The sequence below is a fragment of the Macaca thibetana genome, chromosome 3, assembly GCF_024542745.1.
Source record: "Macaca thibetana thibetana isolate TM-01 chromosome 3, ASM2454274v1, whole genome shotgun sequence".
Taxonomy (NCBI): domain Eukaryota; kingdom Metazoa; phylum Chordata; class Mammalia; order Primates; family Cercopithecidae; genus Macaca; species Macaca thibetana.
This window is the reverse complement of record NC_065580.1, coordinates 140,161,807-140,183,811: the sequence shown is the minus strand read 5'-3', so window position 1 is coordinate 140,183,811 and position 22,005 is coordinate 140,161,807. Positions and strand designations below refer to the sequence as shown.

Here is a 22,005-nt window from a genome sequence, read left to right as displayed (position 1 = left end):
TCCATTAACAACTATTCCTGTCAGCATCACACCTGTGACCAGTTCTGCGGATAGCATGCTTTCAACACCTTCAGTTTACACCAGCACATCTGTGACCACTTCTACCCAAGTCAGTTCATCTCCTACAACTCCTGAAGATACCAGTATGCCAAACTTGACTCCTAGTGAAGGAAGCACTCCATTAACAATTTTGCCTGTCAGCACCACCTCAGAGACCATTTCTGATCCTAGCACACCTTCAACACCTCCTGTTGACACCAGCACACCTGTGACCACTTCTACCCACATCAGTTCATCTCCTACAACTCCTGAAGTCACCACCATGCCAATCTCGACTGCTAGTGAAGGAAGCACTCCATTAACAACTATTCCTGTCAGCACCACACGTGTGACCAGTTCTGAGGGTAGCACCCTTTCAACACTTTCTGTTGACACCACCACACCTGCGACCACTTCTACCCACGTCAGTTCATCTCCTACAACTCCTGAAGTCATCACCATGCCAATCTCTACTCCTAGTGAAGGAAGCACTCCATTAACAATTTTGCCTGTCAGCACCACATCGGAGACCATTTCTGATCCTAGCACACCTTCAACACCTCCTGTTGACACCAGCACACCTGTGACCACTTCTACCCACGTCAGTTCATCTCCTACAACTCCTGAAGGTACCAGTATGGCAACCTCGACTCCTAGTGAAGGAAGCACTCCATTAACAACTATTCCTGTCAGCACCACACGTGTGACCAGTTCTGAGGGCAGCACCCTTTCAATAACTTCAGTTGACACCAGCACACCTGTGACCACTTCTACCCAAGTCAGTTCATCTCCTACAACTCCTGAAGATACCAGTATGCCAATCTTGACTCCTAGTGAAGGAAGCACTCCATTAACAACTATTCCTGTCAGCACCACACGTGTGACCAGTTCTGAGGACAGCACCCTTTCAACACTTTCTGTTGACACTACCACACCTGCGACCACTTCTACCCACATCAGTTCATCACCTACAACTCCTGAAATCACCACCATGCCAATCTCTACACCTAGTGAAGGAAGCACTCCATTAACCACTATTCCTGTCAGCACCACACATGTGACCAGTTCTGAGGGCAGCACCCTTTCAACACCTTCTGTTGACACCAGCACACCTATGACCACTTCTACCCAAGTCAGTTCATCTCCTACAACTCCTGAAGGTACCAGTATGCCAATCTCGACTCCTAGTGAAGGAAGCACTCAATTAACAATTTTGCCTGTCAGCACCACATCAGTAACCCTTTCTGATCCTAGCACACCTTCAACACCTCCTGTTGACACCAGCACACCTATGACCACTTCTACCCACGTCAGTTCATCTGCTACAACTCCTGAAATCACCACCATGCCAATCCCTACTCCTAGTGAAGGAAGCACTCCATTAGCAACTATTCCTGTCAGCACTAGTAGTCTGACCAGTTCTGAGGGTAGCACCATTTCAACACCTTCTGTTGATATCAGCACACCTGTGACCACTTCTATCCAAGTCAGTTCATCTGCTACAACTCCTGAAGGTACCAGTATGGCAACCTCGACTCCTAGTGAAGGAAGCACTCCATTAACAACTATTCCTGTCAGCACCACACATCTGACCAGTTCTGATGGCAGCACCCTTTCAACACCTTCAGTTTACACCAGCACATCTGTGACCACTTCTACCCAAGTCAGTTCATCTCCTACAACTCCTGAAGTCACCACCATGCCAATCTCTACTCCTAGTGACGGAAGCACTCCATTAACAACTATTCCTGTCAGCACCTCACGTGTGACCAGTTCTGAGGGCAGCACCCTTTCAACACCTTCTGTTGACACCAGCACACCTGTGACCACTTCTATCCAAGTCAGTTCATCTGCTACAACTCCTGAAGGTACCAGTATTCCAACCTCAATTCCTAGTGAGGGAAGCACTCCATTAACAACTATTCCTGTCAGCACCTCACGTGTGACCAGTTCTGAGGGCAGCACCCTTTCAACACCTTCTGTTGACACCAGCACACCTATGACCACTTCTACGCAAGTCAGTTCATCTCCTACAACTCCTGAAGGTACCAGTATGCCAATCTCTACTCCTAGTGAAGGAAGCACTCCATTAACAATTTTGCCTGTCAGCACCACATCAGTGACCCTTTCTGATCCTAGCACACCTTCAACACCTCCTGTTGACACCAGCACACCTGTGACCACTTCTTCCCACGTCAGTTCATCTGCTACAACTCCTGAAATCACCACCATGCCAATCCCTACTCCTAGTGAAGGAAGCACTCCATTAGTAACTATTCCTGTCAGCACTACTAGTCTGACCAGTTCTGAGGGTAGCACCATTTTAACACCTTCTGTTGATATCAGCACACCTGTGACCACTTCTACCCAAGTCAGTTCATCTCCTACAACTCCTGAAGTCACCACCATGCCAATCTCTACTCCTAGTGAAGGAAGCACTCCATTAACAACTATTCCTGTCAGCACCTCACGTGTGACCAGTTCTGATGGCAGCACCCTTTCAACACCTTCTGTTGACACCAGCACACCTGTGACCACTTCTACCCAAGTCAGTTCATCTGCTACAACTCCTGAAGGTACCAGTATTCCAACCTCAATTCCTAGTGATGGAAGCACTCCATTAACAACTATTCCTGTCAGCACCACACGTGTGACCAGTTCTGAGGGCAGCACCCTTTCAACGCTTTCTGTTGACACCAGCACACCTGTGACCACTTCTACCCCCGTCAGTTCATCTCTTACAACTCCTGAAGTCACCACTATGCTAATCTCTACTCCTAGTGAAGGAAGCACTCCATTAACCACTATTCCTGTCAGCACTACACGTGTGACCAGTTCTCAGGGTAGCACCCTTTCAACACCTTCTGTTGAAACCAGCACACCTGTGACCACTTTTATCCCAGTCAGTTCATCTCCTACAACTCCTGAAGGTACCAGTATGCCAATCTCGACTCCTAGTGAAGGAAGCACTCCATTAACAACTATTCCTGTCAGCACCACACGTGTGACCAGTTCTGAGGGCAGCACCCTTTTAACACCTTCTGTTGACACCAGCATACCTGTGACCACTTCTACCCAAGTCAGTTCATCTCCTACAACTCCTGAAGGTACCAGTATGCCAATCTCGACTCCTAGTGAAGGAAGCACTCCATTAACAACTATTCCTGTCAGCAGCACACATGTGACCAGTTCTGAGGGTAACACCCTTTCAACACCTTTTGTTGACACCAGCACACCTGTGACCACTTCTACCCAAGTCAGTTCATCTCCTACAACTCCTGAAGGTACCAGTATGCCAATATTGACTCCTAGTGAAGGAAGCACTCCATTAACAACTATTACTGTCAGCAGCACACATGTGACCAGTTCTGAGGGTAACACCCTTTCAACACCTTTTGTTGACACCAGCACACCTGTGACCACTTCTACTGAGGCCATTTCATCTTCTGCAACTCTTGACAGTACCACCATGTCTGTGTCTATACCCACGGAAATCAGCACCCTTGGGACCACTATTCTTATCAGCTCCACCCCTGTAACGAGGTTTCCTGAGAGTAGCACCCCTTCCATATCATCTGTTGACACCAGCATGTCCGTGACCAGTGCCTCTGAAGGAAGTTCATCTCCTACAACTCTTGAAGGCACCACCATGCCTGTGTCAACTACGAGTGAAAGAAGCACTTTACTGACAACTCTCCTCAGCCCTATATCTGTGACGAGTCCTTCTGAGGCCAGCACACTTTCAACACCTCCTGGTGATACCAGCACACCTTTGCTCACCTCTACCAAAGCCAGTTCATCCTCCATACCTGCCAAAGGCACTACCATACATATTTCAACTACCAGTGAAAGAAGCACTCCATTAACAACTCCTCGTGTTAGCACCACACCTCCAACTAGCTTTACTGAGGCCAGCACACCTTCAACACCTCCTCTTGACACAAGCACAACTTTTACGCCTTCTCCTGAAGCTGCCTCAACTCCCACCATTCCTGTAGCCACCACCAGATCTGTATCAATGACCACAGAAGGAAGCACACCTGGGACAACCATTTTTATTCCCACCACTTCTGTCACCAGTTCTACCTCTGATGTCATTCCTGCAACAACTGGTGCTGTATCTACCCCTGTGATAACTTCCACAGAATTAAACACACCATCAACCTCTACTAGTAGTACCACCACATCTTTTTCAACTACTAAGGAATTTACAACAACTGCAATGACTACTGCAGCCCCTCTCACATATGTGACCATGTCTACTGCCCCCAGCACAACCAGCAGAGGCTCCACTACTTCTGCATCAACACTTTCTGCAGCCAGTACACCTCACACCTCTGCTTCTGTCACCACCCATCCTGTGACCCCTTCATCAGAATCCAGCAGGCCGTCAACAATCACTTCTCACACCATCCCACCTATATTTCCTCCTGCTCACTCCAGTACACCTCCAACAACCTCTGCCTCCTCCACGGCTGTGATCCCTGAGACTGTCACTACCATGACCACTGGGCCAAAACCCAGCACAAGGACCGCTTCCTCCCCCACGGTGACCACCACCACTGTCCCCACGACTACTTCTACAATTAAGAGCACCCCCACCTCAACTACTGTGCCAACAACCACAACATGTAAGTGATTTCTTGAATTTTCCCTTTTTTTAATTATACTTTAAGTTCTAGGGTACATGTGCACAACATGCAGGTTTGTTACATATGTGTACATGTGCCATGCTGGTTTGCTGCACCCATTAACTCATCATTTACATTAGGTATTTCTCCTAATGTTATCCCTCCCTCATCCCTCCACCCCACAGCAGACCCTGGTGTGTGATGTTTCCCGCCCCGTGTCCAAGTGATCTCATTGTTCAGTTCCCACCTATGAGTGAGAACATGCGGTGTTTGGTTTTCTGTCCTTGCGATAGTTTGCTCAGAAGGTTTCCACCTTCATCCATGTCTCTACAAAGGACTTGAACTCATCGTTTTTTATGACTGCATAGTATTCCATGGAGTGAACAGGCAACCTACAGAATGGCAGAAAATTTTTGCAATCTACTTATCTGACAAAGGGCTAATATCCAGAATCTACAAAGAACTTAAACAAATGTACAAGAAAAAAATCAAACAACCCCATCAAAAAGTGAGCAACGGATAAGAACAGACACTTTTCAAAAGAATTTACCTTTTTGAAACTGACCTTTCTTTTCAATCTCCACTCACTACTTTTTGTGGTTTTCTTCTTAAACATTTACTCCTAAACTCCTTTTGCTCTGACTTACTTGTTTTCCAATTGATAAAACTCGCATCAAGGTTTTCTGTCTCAGCACTCTCTCACTTCTCCACTCTCGCTGTTTCTTGCACAAGTTCCCCTTTTTTGAACAAAGTATTACCTCTCTTTGCCTGGGCACCTCAATCTCCAGTATTCTGTCCACAAGTCCTGTTTTCCCTCTTTTGTATTCTGCAGGTCTCTGTTCCATTGCACTTTGTATGCCATAATGTTATTAACTCTGAGTGGTTTATTTATGTTTTATTTTAAACTTTTTAGTTTACTTTGTAAACTTTCTAGTGGATTTTCTCACTGATTTTGTTCATACTAAAGTACAAACTTTTTTTTTTTTGCAGACGGTTTTTGCCAATTCATTCATGTGTACCTTTGTCAAGTATCTCTGCCACCATTCACTTTTATTTTGATTCATCTTATCCCCTGAGCATCCGCTATAGAAGCAAAAGAAGATTCCTTCACTTCTATCAGCTCTGAATTCTACCTCCAATGCCTATGAGTGTTTTGCTGTCCTTACGTATCCCTCTCCTTTCTCTGACTCAAGAACTTTCACTCAGCCTTCTTCTATCTTGTTAGGGTAAGAATTGCACCATCCAATACCTGCTATTATAATATCCTGTATATTGTATTACATGAATCATGTAATATACTAATAGACCTGTGAGTATGACTCCCAGATTAAGAATATTTTGCATACATTTTTAAAAGTATGTTAGTTAAAATACCTGAAAACTCTGATTTATTTAGATGACTAGGCTCACAGGTATATGATCTGTGTCTGCCCACAGAACTGCCGAATCCCATCTTGAATTGATGACGGTGAAGGTGGTTCTTCAGTTTTTGACTACTACGTTTTCTCTGGACTTTGTGATTTTTTCCTCTGCTCAATTCTACTTTGCCTGAACTTTTCTTTTTCTTTTTCTTTTCTGATGGAGTTTCACTCTTGTTGCCCAGGCTGGAGTGCAATGGCGCGATCACGGTTCACTGCAACCTCCACTCCCCAGGTTCAAGCGATTCTCTCACCTCAGCCTCCCGCGTAGCTGGGGTTAGAGCGCACGCCAACACACCCAGCTAATTTTTGTAGTTTTGGTAGAGACAGGGTTTCACCATGTTGGCCAGGCTGGTCTTGAACTCCTGACCTCAGGTGATCCACCTGCCTCAGCTTCCCAAAGTGTTAGGATTACAGGTGTGAACCACCATGCCTGGCTGGATTTTCTATCATATGGCTTTTTTCTCTTGATTCTCTCCAATATGTCTTTGTCTTCTTGAGCTCTCCGATTCTCAGATGAGTGGTCTGAGCATTTTCAGGTGGGAGATCTGGACCTTGTATTTCCAGGAAGCCTCGTAGGTGTCTCACGACAAAGGCCAAGTGGCTGCAATGCCACTGGACCTACTATCTGGTGTCGGTCGCATCTTTAAAAGCAGATTGTCCTCCTTCTGTCTTCCTCCTCTTCCCCAGAGATTGGCCTTCCCTTTAGACTGTTGAGCAATGGGTGAACGCACCCCAGCGTCTGCTTCTGTTGTTCTAACCCGTGTTTTGGCACTTAGCTCAGATCTGGGCATCTTCAGTAATGAAAGCGAGAAAGAGACGGAGGGAGGAGACTGATTTATGTATGGGTAAACCCATAGGATGTATGGGTTTCCGGTGTGCCCAGGACTCTTGACTTCTCTCTTCTATTCTTTCCAAACGTCTTGGAGCAAAAGCCCATAAATAGAGGCTGCATGATGTGATTTTCATGAGTGTGGATCCTGCTCTCTGAGTCTGTTTAGGGTAAACCAGAAGGCAGGGGTGAGGCAGGTCTTTGCAGAGTCTATACATACCTCATGCCCTTCCCCAGACAAAACACACCTTGAATACTGATCTACCCAGGCACAGCGATTTTCAACAAAAAGCAAAGTAAACAGAGCTTTAGATTTTCCAGGTTGGTTGGCATGGATATTCAAGAGTTGGCTATCACTACTTCCTACCTATTTAAACTAAGAGGAGTTTATTTGTTGTACTGCAATTTAAAAAGGAGTTGTTAGGCTGGGCGTGATGGCTCACACCTGTAATCCCAGCATTTTGTGAGGCTGAGACTGGAGGATTTGTTAAGGCCAGGAGTTTGAGACCAGCCTGGGCAACAGAGCAAGACCCCATCTCTACAGAAAAATTTGAAAAATAAGCCAGACATGGTGATTCATGCCTGCAGTCCCAGTTACATGGGAGGCTAAGGTGGGAAGATTGCTTAAGCCCAGTAGGTCAAGGCTATAGTGAGCTATGATTGCACCACTACACTCCAACCTGAATGACATGGTGAGACTCTGTCTCAAAAAAAAACAATAAAATAAGGTCTAGACTCCTCCCTCAAACTCCACATCCCAGTAAATTAAAAAGAATCAGAAAGAGTCATAACAGTAACGATTGCCAGTATGGGCTTTTCCAAAGCAGGTGTTGAAGAACAACGACCATCTCATTTTCAACCTGGGTGGAATCTAGACTGGTCAAGTTCACCTGGGTTTTTCCTTCCTCAGCCCTGACTGTGTCGTTCACCTCTCACAATGTCAGATTTCTCTTTCTTCACGTTTTCGGGGTAAAGTCAAGCATGCTGGACTAGGACTGGGTGAAGTGTAGCCTAAACGTGGACCCATGGAGAGGTGGCTTAGCCTCTCTCTGCCTCACTTTGCGTATCTGTGAAGAGAGGATAATGGTAACTGTCCTGTGCACCCCCGGGGTCTCATGAGAGTATCAAATTAGGCAGTGTTGGAGCCGGGCATGGTGGCTCACACCTGTAATCCTAGCATTTTGGGAGGCCGAAGTGGGCAGATCACCTGAGGGCAGGAGTTTGAGACCAACCTGGCCAAACAGGTGAAACCCTGTCTCTACTAAAAATACAAAAACTTAGCTGGGTGTGGTGGCGTGCGCCTGTAATCTCAGCTACTCGGGAGGCTGAGGCAGGAGAATCGCTTGAACCTGGGAGGTGGAGGTTGCAGTGAGCCACGATCGCGCCATTGCACTCCAGCCTGGGTGACAAGTGGGAAACTCAGACCCAAAAAACAAAAACAAATTAGGCAGTGTCTGTGCAAATGCATTGTAAGCTGTAAAGTGCTGTGCTCAACATATAAACACAGTAGATCCCTGTTCCTTTCAGTGAGCTGCCTCAATGGAGGAACTTGGAAAGAAAACTTCTGTGATTATTCCACAGGCGTTGGAGATCAATGCCAGGAGGACACTCACTGCAATAATGGAGGCACCTGGGTTCAGAACAAGTGCCAGTGTCCCACCCCCTATGATGGGGAGCGGTGTAATGAGGTGGTCAACAGCATTGACATAGGTGAGTGCAACCCCAGGCCCTCCCCTCTCCCCGTGCCCTGGGACCCAACCTCCATACAGGCACCAGTTCCTACCCCACCTTGATGTGAGGCCAGGAATAGGGCCTCTTCTGGACTGTGGTGTTTTGTTTTGTTTTGTTTTGTTTTTTTCCACCCAGAGCTAAGAACGCTAAGGTATTACAAGATGAATAAATAGGCCAGGAACGGTGGCTCTCGCCTGTAATCCCAGTGCTTTGGGAGCCTGAGGCAGGATCACTTGAGGCCAGGAGTTCGAGACCAGCCTGGGCAACATAGTGAGATCTCATTTATTTAAAAAAAAAAAAAAAAAACTTAGCTGGGTGTGGTGGCGCATACTTGTAGTCTTAGCTGTTTGGGAGGCTAAGGTGGGAAGATTGCTTGAGCCCAGGAGGTCAAGGCTGCACTGAGCTATGATCTCACCACTTCACTCCAGCCTGGGCAACAGAACAAGACCCTGTCAAAAAAAAGAAAGAAGGAAGGAAGGAAAAAAGAAAGAAAGAAAAGAAAAAGAAAGAAAGGAAAGGAAAGGAAGGGAAAGGAAGGAAGGAAGGAAGGAAGGAAGGAAGGAAGGAAGGAAGGAAGGAAGGAAGAAAGAGAGAAAGAAAGAAAGAGAAAGAGAAAAGAAAATGAATAAAAGAGAAAGAAAAGAAAAGAAAACAAGAAGGTGTATTTTGGATACAAATTTGGCACAAAATTTTACCATAAAATACAATGGAGGTCACTCCCTCCACCTAGGCTGGGGGGCAGAACTTCTGAGTAAGAAACTCAGAGATGCTTTGCTCAGTAAGTCTACCCACCTCAGCGCCACCGGAGACTGTCTCTGCCCAAATGGAACTGACTGTGACAGTGACCAGTGTGAAGTTCACCGATGAGCTAAAAAACCACTCTTCCCAGGAATTCCGGGAGTTCAATAAGACATTCACAGAACAGGTAAGTCTGGGAGAGCAAGGCCCCATGGCCACTCAGTTCCCCCCAGAGCAGAGTTTGCAGGGTAAGAAGGCAGCAGGGGGCTGTTCCCTTGTTAGATGTGCAGGAGTTCCCTCAGGCCCCCACGTCCTCAGGGCTTGCCAGTGGAAGGGGGAAGAGATGAGGCCAGGTTTTACCCGGGGGCTGCAGGAGGCCCCTGAGGCAGGGCAGGTCTCTGGAAAGAAACCACTCCATTTGATGAGTGTGCTATGATGCTGTAGGACAGGAGCATCCCCTGGTCCTGTGCCCTCCTGATGTCCCACGGAGAGGCCCCATGGTCTCTCTGGGATGACACAGTGGCCCCTTGCCTTTCAGATGAACATTGTGTATTCCGGGATCCCTGAGTATGTTGGGGTGAACATCACAAACCTACGGTAAGTGTCTGGGCCCGTGGGAAGAGGGTCTGTGGTGTGGAAACAGCAGTCATAATTATAAAGGCAATTAGAACTGTGCCTCCTGCATTACCGTGCTCAGGCAGCTATTGCAGAATAACACCAACGGGGCAGCTTAAACAACAGAAATCTATTTCTCCCAGTTCTAGGGGCTGGAGGTCTAAGATGAAGGTGTGGGTGGGTGTGGTTTCTCTGGAGGCCTCTCTCCTTGGCTTGTGGACGGCCACCTTCTTGCTGTGTCTTTGCATGGTCTTTCCTCCGTGCACACCTCCCTGCTGTCTCTGCATATCCAAATTCCCCCTTTTTATAAGGACACCAGTCAGACTCGATGAGGGCCTACACTAATGGCCTCATTTTAACTTACTCACCTCTTTAAAGACCCTATCGCCAAATATGGTCACATTCTGAGGTTCTGGGGGTTAGGGCTTCAATATATAAATGTAGGTGGCACCAGGTGCAGTGGCTCACACCTGTAATCCCAGCACTTTGGGAGGCTGATGTAGAAGGATTATTTGAGGCCAGGAGTTCAAGACCAGCCTGAGGAACATAGCAAGACCTTGTCTCTACAAAAAATAGCAGGGCATAGTGGCATGCACCTATAGACCTGGCTACTCAGGAGGCTGAGGCAGGAGGATCACTTGAGCCCAGGAGTCAGAGGTTAGAGTAAACCAGGATCGCACCATTGCACTCCAGCCTGGGCAGCAGAGTGAGACTGTCTCTAAAAAAACAAAACAAAACAAAACAAAACAAAACAAAACAAAAAAACCAAAAACCTCAAGGATGGCCTCTTCTGTGGTTCCCATTCCTCTATCCATCTTCATCACTGAGGCTTCCCTAAGACTTCCCGGAGACTCACTTTGTAGAAAGTTATCTTAGGCACCACTGCTGGGAGAACTCCTATAGCAGGGGGCCCAGTGCAGTGCCTAGGACAGAGTCATCACCCCAACTGTCCTCCTACCAGCTCTGCCTTCCCTTGGGATCAGAGAGGGTGAAGCCTGTCTGGGATGGATCTGAGAGGTAAGCACCCAATTCTGACCCCAGGACATCTTCCCTTCCCTCCTCAGTCTTGGCAGTGTGGTGGTGGAGCATGACGTCCTCCTAAGAACCAAGTACACACCAGAATACAAGACAGCTTTGGACAATGCCACCGAGGTAGTGAAACAAAAAATCACAAAAGTGACCACAGAGCAAATAATGACCAATGATAATTGCTCAGGTAAACTCTTGGGCTTCTAGGGAGGGAAGGGAGAGGGGATCAGAGCTGGGGCATGACCTTCTTAACAGAGAGGAGGGCTGGGAGTGAGGATGGTTAATGGGCAGGTACAAGAATCACTGTGGGGTCCTAGAGTACCTGGGGGTGCAGCCCAAAGAAGCCCCAGGATTGGGCCGAGAGAGTCTTTAACCTTCATCATCCTCCAGCCCATTTTGTCCCTAGGGTAGGGGAAGGGACAAAGGCAAATGGAGACAGCAAGAGAACATGGAGATCCAGGAATTCGTCCCGGAACCTGCAAGGCCAGACATACAAACAGACCAGATCTTGCAGGGTGCCAGGACTAAGGGCTATAGGACAGGGGAGTCTGCTGGAAATGGGGACCCATGGGCCTCGTTACACGGGGGTTCATCTAAGTGTGTGGATCATGGCAGAAGAGGGAAGAAGGAGGCATCGGGAAGGCATGGTGGCTCACACCTGTAATCCCAGCACTTTGGGAGGCTGAGGCGGGCAGATCACTTGAGGCCAGGAGTTTGAAACCAGCCTAGTCAACATGGTGAAACCCCATCTCTATTAAAAATACAAAATTAGCTGGGCATGGTGGCAGGCGCCTGTAGTTCTAGCTACTTGGGAGGCTGAGGCAGGAGAATCACTTAAACCTGGGAAGCAGAGGTTGCAGTGAGCTGAGATTGCACCACAGCACTCCAGCCTGGGTGACAGAGCAAGACTCCATCTGAAAGAAAGAAAGAAAAGAAAGAAAGAAAGAAAGAAAGAAAGAAAGAAAGAAAGAAAGAAAGAAAGAAAGAAAGAAAGAAAGAAAGAAAGGAAGGAAGGAAGGAAGGAAGGAAGGAAGGAAGGAAGGAAGGAAGGAAGGAAGGAAGGAAGGAAGGAAGGAAAAGAAAATAAGAGAAAAGGGAGGCATGGGACAAAAAGGCTCAGGACACTTGGAGGGTCATAGGATGCAAGGCTGATGCTGCTCCTCTGCCAGGGCCAGATTCCCACCTCCCCATCACAGCCCACCCCCTTCTCACACACACACACACCTCAGCTCCCTGAGGATGCAGAACAAGCATGTATGTGTCATGAGGGGTTTTATGTGTCTCTTTCACAGCCTTGATGTGTTTCAACACCACTGGCACCCAAATGCAAAACATTACAGTGACCCAGTACGACCCTGTAGGTAAGTGATAACACAAGGGGTTTGGGGGAAGGCTGGAGAGGTGTGGAGCCCAGGAGGAGCGGGACAGTGCCCCCCCCAGCCCCCTGATCATGGCTGCTCCCCATTCCTGCACCCCTCCACCAGAGGAATGCCGGCAGAAGGCCAAGAAATTTGGAGACTACTTCCTAGTGGAGTACCGGGACCAGAAACCATACTGCATCAGCCCCTGTGAGTCTGGCTTCAAAGCCTCCAAGAACTGTAACCATGGCAAGTGCCAGATGTCTCAAAATGGAGCCCGGTGCCTGTGAGTGCCCCCCCATTTCCTCCAGCCCAGCCCAGATGTCCTGGTCCTCCCCTCCCCTGCAGGGCTTCACCCCAGGCATTGCCTGGAGGCCAAGGTCATGGGACTAGTGTCTCCTGAATGTGTCCAGCTGCAGAGGAATTGGGTTGGGGATGGGGGTAAAACATGAGTAGTTGAGCTCCAAGGCTATGTCCAGAACAGCCTAGCCATGTCCTGTCTGTGCTAAGGAGGGCTGAGGACAGTAAGAACCTCCTGGGAAGGTTGTCTGACAGGGGGAACAGAGACACAGCCTTGCTCTCTCTCCAGAGAGAGAACAAGACCCTCTTCTGGTGAAATAGAAACAGAAGGTTACACACCCACATGAGGAGTGGGGAGAACCCCTCTAGCCCAGTCACAGAGGTAGGAAAGCAAAGAAAAACGTTGCCACTTGAAACAGAACCAAAGAGAGAGACCAGATGGAGCATCAGGTGCGGGAAGAAGCCACATGTGGGCAAAGACCTGAGTAGTCAGTTTTGGAAAGCTTCCTGGAAGAGGGGGTCACAAGCTGGAAAGGGGAAGAAAGGAACAGGGTTTAGAGAGGGCATCTCAAGGCAGCAGGGAGGAAGAGCTTCAGGGGTGTAACGGGAGCTCTGGATCAGGGCTGCAGCCTGGCTTTCTTGACAGAGAGGAGGGCTGGAAGTGAGGATGGTTAATGGGTGGATGCAAGATCACTGTGGGGTCCTGGAGTCCCTAGGGGTGCAGCCCAGGGAAGACCCACGGTTGGGCCAACTGTCCTAGGTCCTGGGTTGCAACTGGAGGCAAAACCTAAAAGCCTGGAGTGGGAACTGAGCTCATTTGAGGACCACCTCCAGGGATGCTGGTCTTCATCCCCGTTCATCCTCTCAGGGCGCCTTGCTTTATGCACCCTGGCAATCTCTTCTCACCTCCTCTTCATTAAACACCCACTGGGCAGTGCCCCGGTCTGAAGCTGGTGCTGACTCTGTTCTCTCTCCCCAACTGCTGCTTCTCTCCCATCTCAGCTGCGTGACCACGGAAACTCACTGGTACAGTGGGGAGGACTGTAACCAGGGCACCCAGAAGAGTCTAGTGTACGGCCTCGTGGGGGCAGGGGTCGTGCTGGTGCTAATCATCCTGGTAGCTCTCCTGATGCTCATTTTCCACTCCAAGAGAGAGGTGAAACGGTGAGCAAGCCCCTACCACCTCCTCTTTCAACTCCCTCCAGCTCCTCCTCTTCCTATGATCCCTCTGCCTCTAATCACTTCATCCTCGAGGTGGACAGTGGGGCAAGCTAAAAATGGGGATACAATTTGTCCCTGGTCCTTGTTCCTGTTCCCCAATCCTAATGGGGTCTCTCTGGTGTTTCCATCAATAGGCAAAAGTACAGATTGTCTCAGTGGTACAAGTGGCAAGAAGAGAACGGTGGACCAACTCCTGGGACCTTCCAAAACATTGGCTTTGACATCTGCCAAGGTATCGGCCTTCCTCTCTGCACTCAGAATGACTCAAAATGTGGAAACAGGCTGGGTGCTGTGGGCTCATGCCTGTAATCCCAGCACTCTGAAAGGCCAAGGCAGGATGATTGCTTGAGGCCAGGAGCTCGAGATCAGCCTGGGCAACAACACAGAAAACTCTATCTCTTTTTTTTTTTTTTTTTTTTTTTTTTTGAGACGGAGTCTCACTCACTCGCCCAGGCTGGAGTGCAGCGGCGCGATCTCAGCTCACTGCAAGCTCCGCCTCCCGGGTTCACCCCATTCTCCTGCCTCAGCCTCCCGAGTAGCTGGGACTACAGGCGCCCACCACCACGCCCAGCTAATTTTTTGTATTTTTAGTAGAGACAGGGTTTCACCGTGTTAGCCAGGATGGTCTCGATCTCCTGACCTCATGATCCGCCCGCCTCGGCCTCCCAAAGTGCTGGGATTACAGGCATGAGCCACCGCGCCCAGCCAAACTCTATCTCTTAAAAAAAAAAAAAAAAAAAAAGGGAGGCTGAGGCAGGTGGACCACTTGAGGTCAGTAGCTTGAGACCAGCCTGGACCACATAGTGAAACCCTGTCTCTACTGAAAACACAAAAAATTAGCTGAGTGTGGTGGCAGGTGCCTGTAATCCCAGCTACTCGGGAGGCTGAGGCAGGAGAATCACTTGAACCCGGGAGGCAGAGATTGCAGTTAGCCGAGATTGTGCCATTGCACTCCAGCCTGGGCAACAAGCATGAAACTCCATCTCAAAAAAATATAAAATAAAAAATTGCTTTAATTATCTGGGCGTGATGGCATGCACCTCTAGTCCCAGCTACTTGGGAGGCTGAGGCAGGAGAATTGCTTGAGCCTGGGAGATGGAGGCTGCAGTGAGCCGTGATTGCACCACTGCACTCCAGCCTGGGCAACAGAACAAGACACTGTCTTAAAAAAAAAAAAAAAAAAAAAAAAAAAAAGTACTTAGGAGGCACCTGGGAAGACCCTGGGGCTTAAAGTGTGAAGGGGGAAAATATTTCCCACTCCAAAATGTTTGGCTCTACAGCTAAAACCTTATTTCCATTACTGACTCCTGTGAGACCCTGGATGGGGCATAGTGAACTGAACCACTGGGGAGACACAGGTTCCTTGAGGGTGGTAGATTTCCCTAATGCAGAGATCAATGCTCGGGAGTGGGTGAGCTCATTAGCAGGGGAGTTGTTCCTCAGTAAAGAGACTAATGTTAGATTTTGCTAGGTTAAAGGCACGTGTTAAAATTTCTAAAACTAGAGTCTTTAACTTCTAAAGAAGGAAATATGTGGAATGAGAAATTTCTCAAAATAGTCTTTAAATTCTAAAGAAGGGGAAGATTAGAATGAGGAAAAAGTCCAGTCAACCCACAAAGAGCAGGAAAGGGAGAAAAAGAAGAAGGAGGTGGGATGCAGTGGCTCATGCTTATAGTCCCAACGCTTTGGGAGGCCGAGGCTGGAGGATTGCTTGAGGCCAGGCAAGACCAGCCTGGGCAACATAACGAGATCAAAAAATTAAAAAAATTAGCCAGGCACAGTGGTGCATGCCTGTAATCCTAGCTTCTGAGTCAGGAGGATCACTTGAGCCCAGGAGGTCAAGGCTGCAGTGAGTTATGATTACACCACTGCACTCTAGCCTGGGCAACAGAGCAAGACCCTGTCTCTTAAAAAAAAAAAAAAGAGAGAGAGAGAAAAGAAAAGAAGAAGAAGAAGGTGGGGCATGGTGGCTCATGCCTGTAATCCTAGCACTTTGGGAGGCTGAGGCTAGTGGGTCACCTGAGGTCAGGAGCCCAGCCTGGCCAACATGGTAAAACCCCATCTCTACTAAAAATACAAAAATTAGCTGAGTGTGGTGGCGTGTGCCTGTAATCCCAACTACCTGGGAGGCTGAGGCAGGAGAATCGCTGGAACCTGGGAGGTGCAGGCTGCAGTGAGCTGAAATTGCACCACTGCACTCCAGCCGGGGCAACAGAGCAAGATTCTGTCGAAGAAGAAGGAGGAAGAGGAAGAGGAGGAGGAGGAGAAGGAGGAGGAGAAGGAGGAAGGGGAAGAAGAAGAGGAGATAGGACACATAGAAAATACAAAATAGTGGCCGGGCGCAGTGGCTCACCCTGTAATCCCAGCACTTTGGGAGGCTGAGGCAGGTGGATCATGAGGTCAGAAGATTGAGACCATCCTGGCTAACACAGTGAAACCCTGTCTCTACTAAAGATAAGAAAAAAAATTAGCCAGGCGTGGTGGTGGGCGCCTGTAGTCCCAGCTACTCGGGAGGCTGAGGCAGGAGAATGGCATGAACCCGGCAGGTGGAGCTTGCAGTGAGCCGAGATCAAGCCACTTAACTCCAGCCTGGGTGACAGAGCGAGACTCCATCTCAAAAAAAAAAAAAGAAAATCCAAAATAAAATGATAGGAAGTAATGCAAATATATCACAAAGCATAATACATATAAGTAGATTAAACTCTAGTTTAAAAAGGATTTTTAAAAAAAGAAAACTAGGTATTCACTGTGGGTGGGAGGTACACGTAAATTGGAAACACACAGGTTGGAAACAAAAGTATAGAAAAAACAAAACAGGGTAATACTAAACAAAGTATCTGTTGTTTTGTGTATAGCTTTACTCATTGCAGTCACATACATTTTAAAGCAAAAAGAATTACTAGGGATAAAAATGATCAATATTAGCAAATGGCTTACTCTGTTAGACACAAGTCTAATTTGTATGCTCTATTAATACAATCTCAAAATAGATAAAGCAAAAACTGACAAAGCTACAAAGGAAAATTAACAAATCCACCAGCACGGTGAGAAATTTTTAAAACACCCCTCTTAGTAATTGACAGAAGTCACTGAGGATTACAGAACTTTTGGACAAAATAATTAGCCTTAATACAATACAGAACACCACATTCAACAAATAGAGGGTATTCATTTATTACATGAGTCCACGAGAAAACTTCTAAGGATGGCCACACACAGGACATGAAAAAAGCCTCAACAAACTTATAAAAAATTATTTAAATCAGACGATCTTATCTGACCATAATGCAAGTATGTTAGAAATCAATAACAAAAATATTTTTGGAAAATGAAAACAAAAATCCCATATCTTTGGAATTTTTTTTCAAGTTTCCAAATAATGTATGGATCAGATAAGAGATTATAGTGAAAGTGAGAAAATACTTAGTATTCAGACTCGCGGGATGCAGCTACAGCTGTACTCAGAAAATTCATAGCCTTAATATGTCTGTATTGGGGGCTGCTGAGTCAGGTAGTGTTGACAGTTTGTCACATTTTCAAGAGTTTTCAGTTTCCTAGGGATAGGGACAAACTCATCCTCCATTGGATGGGATTAAAGGGAGAGATGAAAGTTTGTCCTTCTAACCTCCTGTTTCCATGGTGCTTTCCATCCCTCTAGAAGATGATGACTCCATCCACCTGGAATCCATCTATAGTAATTTCCAGCCCTCCTTGAGACACATAGACCCTGAAACAAAGGTAAGAAGGGCCTGGATGGGATGCTGGCCTCCCCCAACCTTGAGACTTTCTTCTCCTTTCCTGCATGGTAGGACCTTCAGGAAAGCAAAACCATGTTTACAGTTCATTGGTTCAGGTGATTCTCCCAGGTCCATACTGCCAGGAAACAAGCCTAACTCAGGGGAAGAATAAAAGCTAAGTAGCAAGGTGGAATCACCTTCCGTTGACCCCTGAGGCTTCAGATTCTGAGGTTTCCTTCCCTACTGTAAGTACACCCTTGATGGCCAACTTACTTAGTTATTTTAATTTGTAAACACACATAAAAGTCAAAATAGTAGTGCAGTAAATACTTACATATTCCATGCAGCTCAGCAAGGCTTAACATGCCATATGTCTCTTTCTTTGTATTGATCTATTCACTAATTTTTGCTGAATAATTTGGAAGTCAGCTGCCAACATTATGACACTTGATCCCTAACCATTTCAGCCCACACTTCCCAATACCACGATTATATCCAATACGTTGATCATAACTTCACAATGTCATCGGATATCCAATTTTTCCAATTAGCCCAAGGACATCTTCTATTACTAGTTTTTTTTTTTTCCTCAGATGTAGATACAACAGATTTCACTCACTGACTTCTGTTATGTCTCTTTGGTCTTTTAATCTAGAATGGGCTCCTACATTTTAAAGTATATTGCTTTTCTTAAGAGTCTAGGATGGTTGTCTTGAAAAATGTCTCACACCCCTGGTTTGTTTCATGATGTCATCTAACTTGTCCCCCCTACCCTTAGTATCAGAGGTATTAGAGATATTCTGGGATTGGAAATACTGGAGGTTGGGTCTAAAGGCTTAACTGGAATCAGATTAAACATTTTTATGATATCACAGATAATGCTATTGCCTCACTTCAACAAGTATATAACATCAGATTGTCCCCCCATGGTTAAGGCCAAGATTGGTTACTTGGGCAAAAGGTGACCACTCCTTGATCACTGCCTTAATATGATTTAAACTGGATGGATAGTTGAAGGTAGGAGAAATAACAAGTGTGAACGTCTTCAGGTGCTATGCTCCCTTGACATAGCCCTTTGGGGCAAAGATGAAATCTCCAGCCAGGATACCTGTAAACCTACCTGGTGGAGAGGGGAAGGCACAATTGGTTTGTGCTAGAATCCAGGTAATGGGACAAGTTCTAAACTAACCACTTAGGCCAGGTGCGGTGGCTCATGCCTGCAATCCCAGCACTTTGTGAGGCCAAGTCAGGAAGATCGTCTGAAGTCAGGAGTTTGGGACCAGCCTGGGCAACAAAGTGAGACTCTGTCGCTGTAAAAGAAATAATAATAATAGCCAGGCACAGTGGCTCACGCCTGTAATCCCAGCACTTTGGGAGGTCGAGGTAGACGGATCACTTGAGCCCAGGAGTTTGAGACCACCCTGGGCAACATAGCGAAACCTCATCTCTACAAAAAATTTAAAAATTATTCAGGTGTGGTTGTGTGCACATGTAGTCCCAGCTACTTGGGAGGCTGAGGTGGGAGGACCGCTAGAGCCCAGAAGTTACAGGCTGCAGCGAGCCTTGATTGTGCCACTGCACTCCAGTCTAGATGGCAGATTAAGCCTGTCTCAAAAAAATAAAAAAATAAAAATAATTAAACCGAACACTTCCCATCCCAAGCCTCCTTATGCTTCCAAAATCCCAAATTCCTCATGAGCTGAGCCTTCACCTGGTTTTATCTCTCTTTTCAGATCCAAATTCAGAGGCCTCAGGTAAAGACATCATTTTAAGGTATGGAGTTGAGAAGTCTGGGAGTGAGGAGATTCCAGTCCGGCTAAGCTTGGTGGAGCATTTCCCCATTGAGAGCCTTCCATGGGAACTCAATGTTCCCATTGTAAGTACAGGAAACAAGCACTGTACTTACCAAGGAGAAAGAGGAGAGAGATGGCAGTGCTGGGAGAGTCTCAAATAGAAACCCGTGGAAGCTCCAATGGGCTTGCCTTGATATCAGGCTAGGCTTTCCTGCTCAGTTTTCAAAGAGGTTCCAGATTTGAGGGGTGCTCTGACTGCAACATCTGTCACCCCATTGATCGCCAGGATTGATTTGACTGATCTGGCTGGGTAGGCGGGTGTCCCCGTCCTCCCTCGCTGCCCCATGTATGTCCCTCCTAAAGCTGCATGCTCAGTTGAAGAGGATGAGAGGACGACCCTCTCTGATAGAGGAGGATCACGCTTCAGTCAAAGGCATACAAGTATCTGGACTTCCCTGCTAGAACTTCCAAACAAGGTCAAAGAGGTTCCTCCTCTCGCCTGCCCGGATTCAGTACCATGGACAGCGCCCTCAACGAGCTGTTTACTACCGTGACCCCTTGGACACGGGACTGCTGCATGCACTTTACACTTCACAAAATGCTCTCCTAAGAATTATTGAATGCCATCTTCATGAAAAACACTTGTGTTTAAATATAGAGCATTTACCTTTGGTATATAAGATTGTGGGCATTTTTTAAGTTCTTATTTTTATGAGTTCTGATTTTTTCCTTAGTAAATATTATAATATATATTTGTAGTAACTAAATATAATAAAGCAATTTTATTAAAATTTTCATGGTTCCCAGATCTTTCCCTCCTATTTCCCATAGCTCCTGTTTCTAACCTCCCAGACTGTCTCTCTCCTCCCTTCCTCTAGAACATAAAATCTGATGCATTTGGGGTTCAAGATAACAAGACAGAGATTTGCAGTGGGAAGAGGACCATTCCCTGAACTTCACTGACACCATTTGCTGGTGTCCAGGAGGCAAGGCAGACAGACAGACAGACAAACAGACAGACACACACACACACACACACACACACACACACAGAGACACTCATTTCCTATCAAAGAAAACCAAATTTTCCAAGCTCTCCTTCTGAAAATGGGCTGATATTTCTTTCCATGCATCTAAAGAGATAGAGACCTGAGCTCTATTTTCAGCTTTCTCATGAATTCCCTTAGGTTAAATCTGGGAAAAATCTATTTGGACTCAGTCTTGCCTTCTGCCGAATAAGCACTAGGTTTCTAAAGCCTCTTTCATCGCTGTCCTTAATATTCCTAGGACGCTTTTTAAAAATTATTATGATTCCAGCCATGCCGCTCAGGATTCACCATATTCTCGAAGGTCTCTCCCACCAGCCACCCGCTTCAAAGCCTAACCTGAGACAGAACCTGGACTCTGCTGCCCCCTCCTGGATGCCCTGAGCACCTGCAGGCACCATACCTCTTCTCAGCGGTCCCCTCCTGGCCTCTCCTGTGAGAAAAATACTCCGTTACACTTGATTATTTTCATATTTGCCATCAAAATTCTGTTTCTTTTCTTTTTTTGAGACAAGGTCTCACTCTTTCGCCAAGGCTAGAGCACAGTGGTGTGATCACTGCTCACTGCAGCCTTGAGCTCCTGGGCTCAATAATTCCTCCAGCCTCAGCCTCCCAAGTAACTGGGACTACAGGTGTCAGCCACCACACCCGACTAATTTTTAATTTTTTTTTTTTTTTTTTTTTTTGTAGGGATGGGGCTTCGCTGCGTTGTCCAGGCTGGTCTTGAATTCCTAGGCTCAAATGATCCAATCACTTCTGTCTCCCAAAATGCTGAGATTCCAGGTGTGAGCCACTATGTCCAGCCTTTTTTATTTTTTTTTTAATTTTGAAAATTTGCAAATCTACAGAGAAGTTAAAACAACAAATTTTTAAAAAGTGAAACTTACCTGGGCATGGTGGCTCCCACCTATAATCCCAGCATTTTGAGAGGCCAAGGCAGGTGGATCTCCTGAGGTCAGGAGTTCAAGACCAGCCTGGTCAACATGGTAAAACCCTGACTCTATTAAAAATACAAAAATTAGCCAGGAATGGTGGTGCATGCCTGCAATTCCAGTTACTTAGGAGGCTGAGGCAGGAGAATGGCTTGAACCTGGGAGACGGAGGTTGCAGTGAGTCGAGATCACACCATTGCATTCCAGCCTGGATAACAGAGAGAGATTCTGCCTCAAAAAAAAAAAAAAAAATTACACATATATATGTATATATAACAGTGAACCCCATATAACCTTCACCTGGAGATATCAGTTGTTAGCATTGTGTCCTATTTGCTCTAAAGTGGTACGTGTTTTTCTGGAATTCAGCAAAATTGGAAATAAAAAATTAGAAAAGTGGGCCGGGCACAGTGGCTCGAGCCTGTAATCCCAGCACTTTGGGAGGCCGAGACGGGCGGATCACGAGGTCAGGAGATCGAGACCATCGTGGCTAACACGGTGAAACCCCATCTCTATGAAAAAAATACAAAAAACTAGCCAGGCGAGGTGGCGGGTGCCTGTAGTTCCAGCTACCGGGGAGGCTGA

General features: G+C 46.8%; 2 protein-coding genes across 4 annotated transcripts in view; both read left to right on the top strand.

The window, feature by feature from the left end:
- AP1S1 (adaptor related protein complex 1 subunit sigma 1) overlaps positions 1 to 22,005 on the top strand; it is a 339,237-nt gene that overhangs the window by 215,660 nt on the left and 101,572 nt on the right. The window lies entirely within an intron of this gene.
- LOC126950927 (mucin-17-like) lies at positions 677 to 20,117 on the top strand. Its single transcript, XM_050784851.1, has 12 exons — positions 677 to 1,312; positions 3,236 to 4,670; positions 8,502 to 8,630; positions 9,449 to 9,576; positions 9,928 to 9,986; positions 11,069 to 11,220; positions 12,326 to 12,394; positions 12,518 to 12,677; positions 13,694 to 13,855; positions 14,047 to 14,144; positions 17,574 to 17,650; positions 19,383 to 20,117. The coding sequence occupies exons 1-12, from the start codon at positions 677 to 679 to the stop codon at positions 19,419 to 19,421; spliced, it is 3,144 nt and encodes a 1,047-aa protein (XP_050640808.1). The 3' UTR covers positions 19,422 to 20,117.

What these genes read in the sequence shown, in the direction of transcription:
- LOC126950927 (XM_050784851.1), top strand. Translation starts at nt 677, where the DNA reads ATGGCAACCTCGACTCCTAGTGAAGGAAGCACTCCATTAACAACTATT. An exon ending in GACCCAGTACGACCCTGTAG is followed by an intron (nt 12,395 to 12,517) that starts GTAAGTGATAAC and finishes CCCCTCCACCAG; the next exon opens with AGGAATGCCGGCAGAAGGCC. An exon ending in ACATAGACCCTGAAACAAAG is followed by an intron (nt 17,651 to 19,382) that starts GTAAGAAGGGCC and finishes CTCTCTTTTCAG; the next exon opens with ATCCAAATTCAGAGGCCTCA.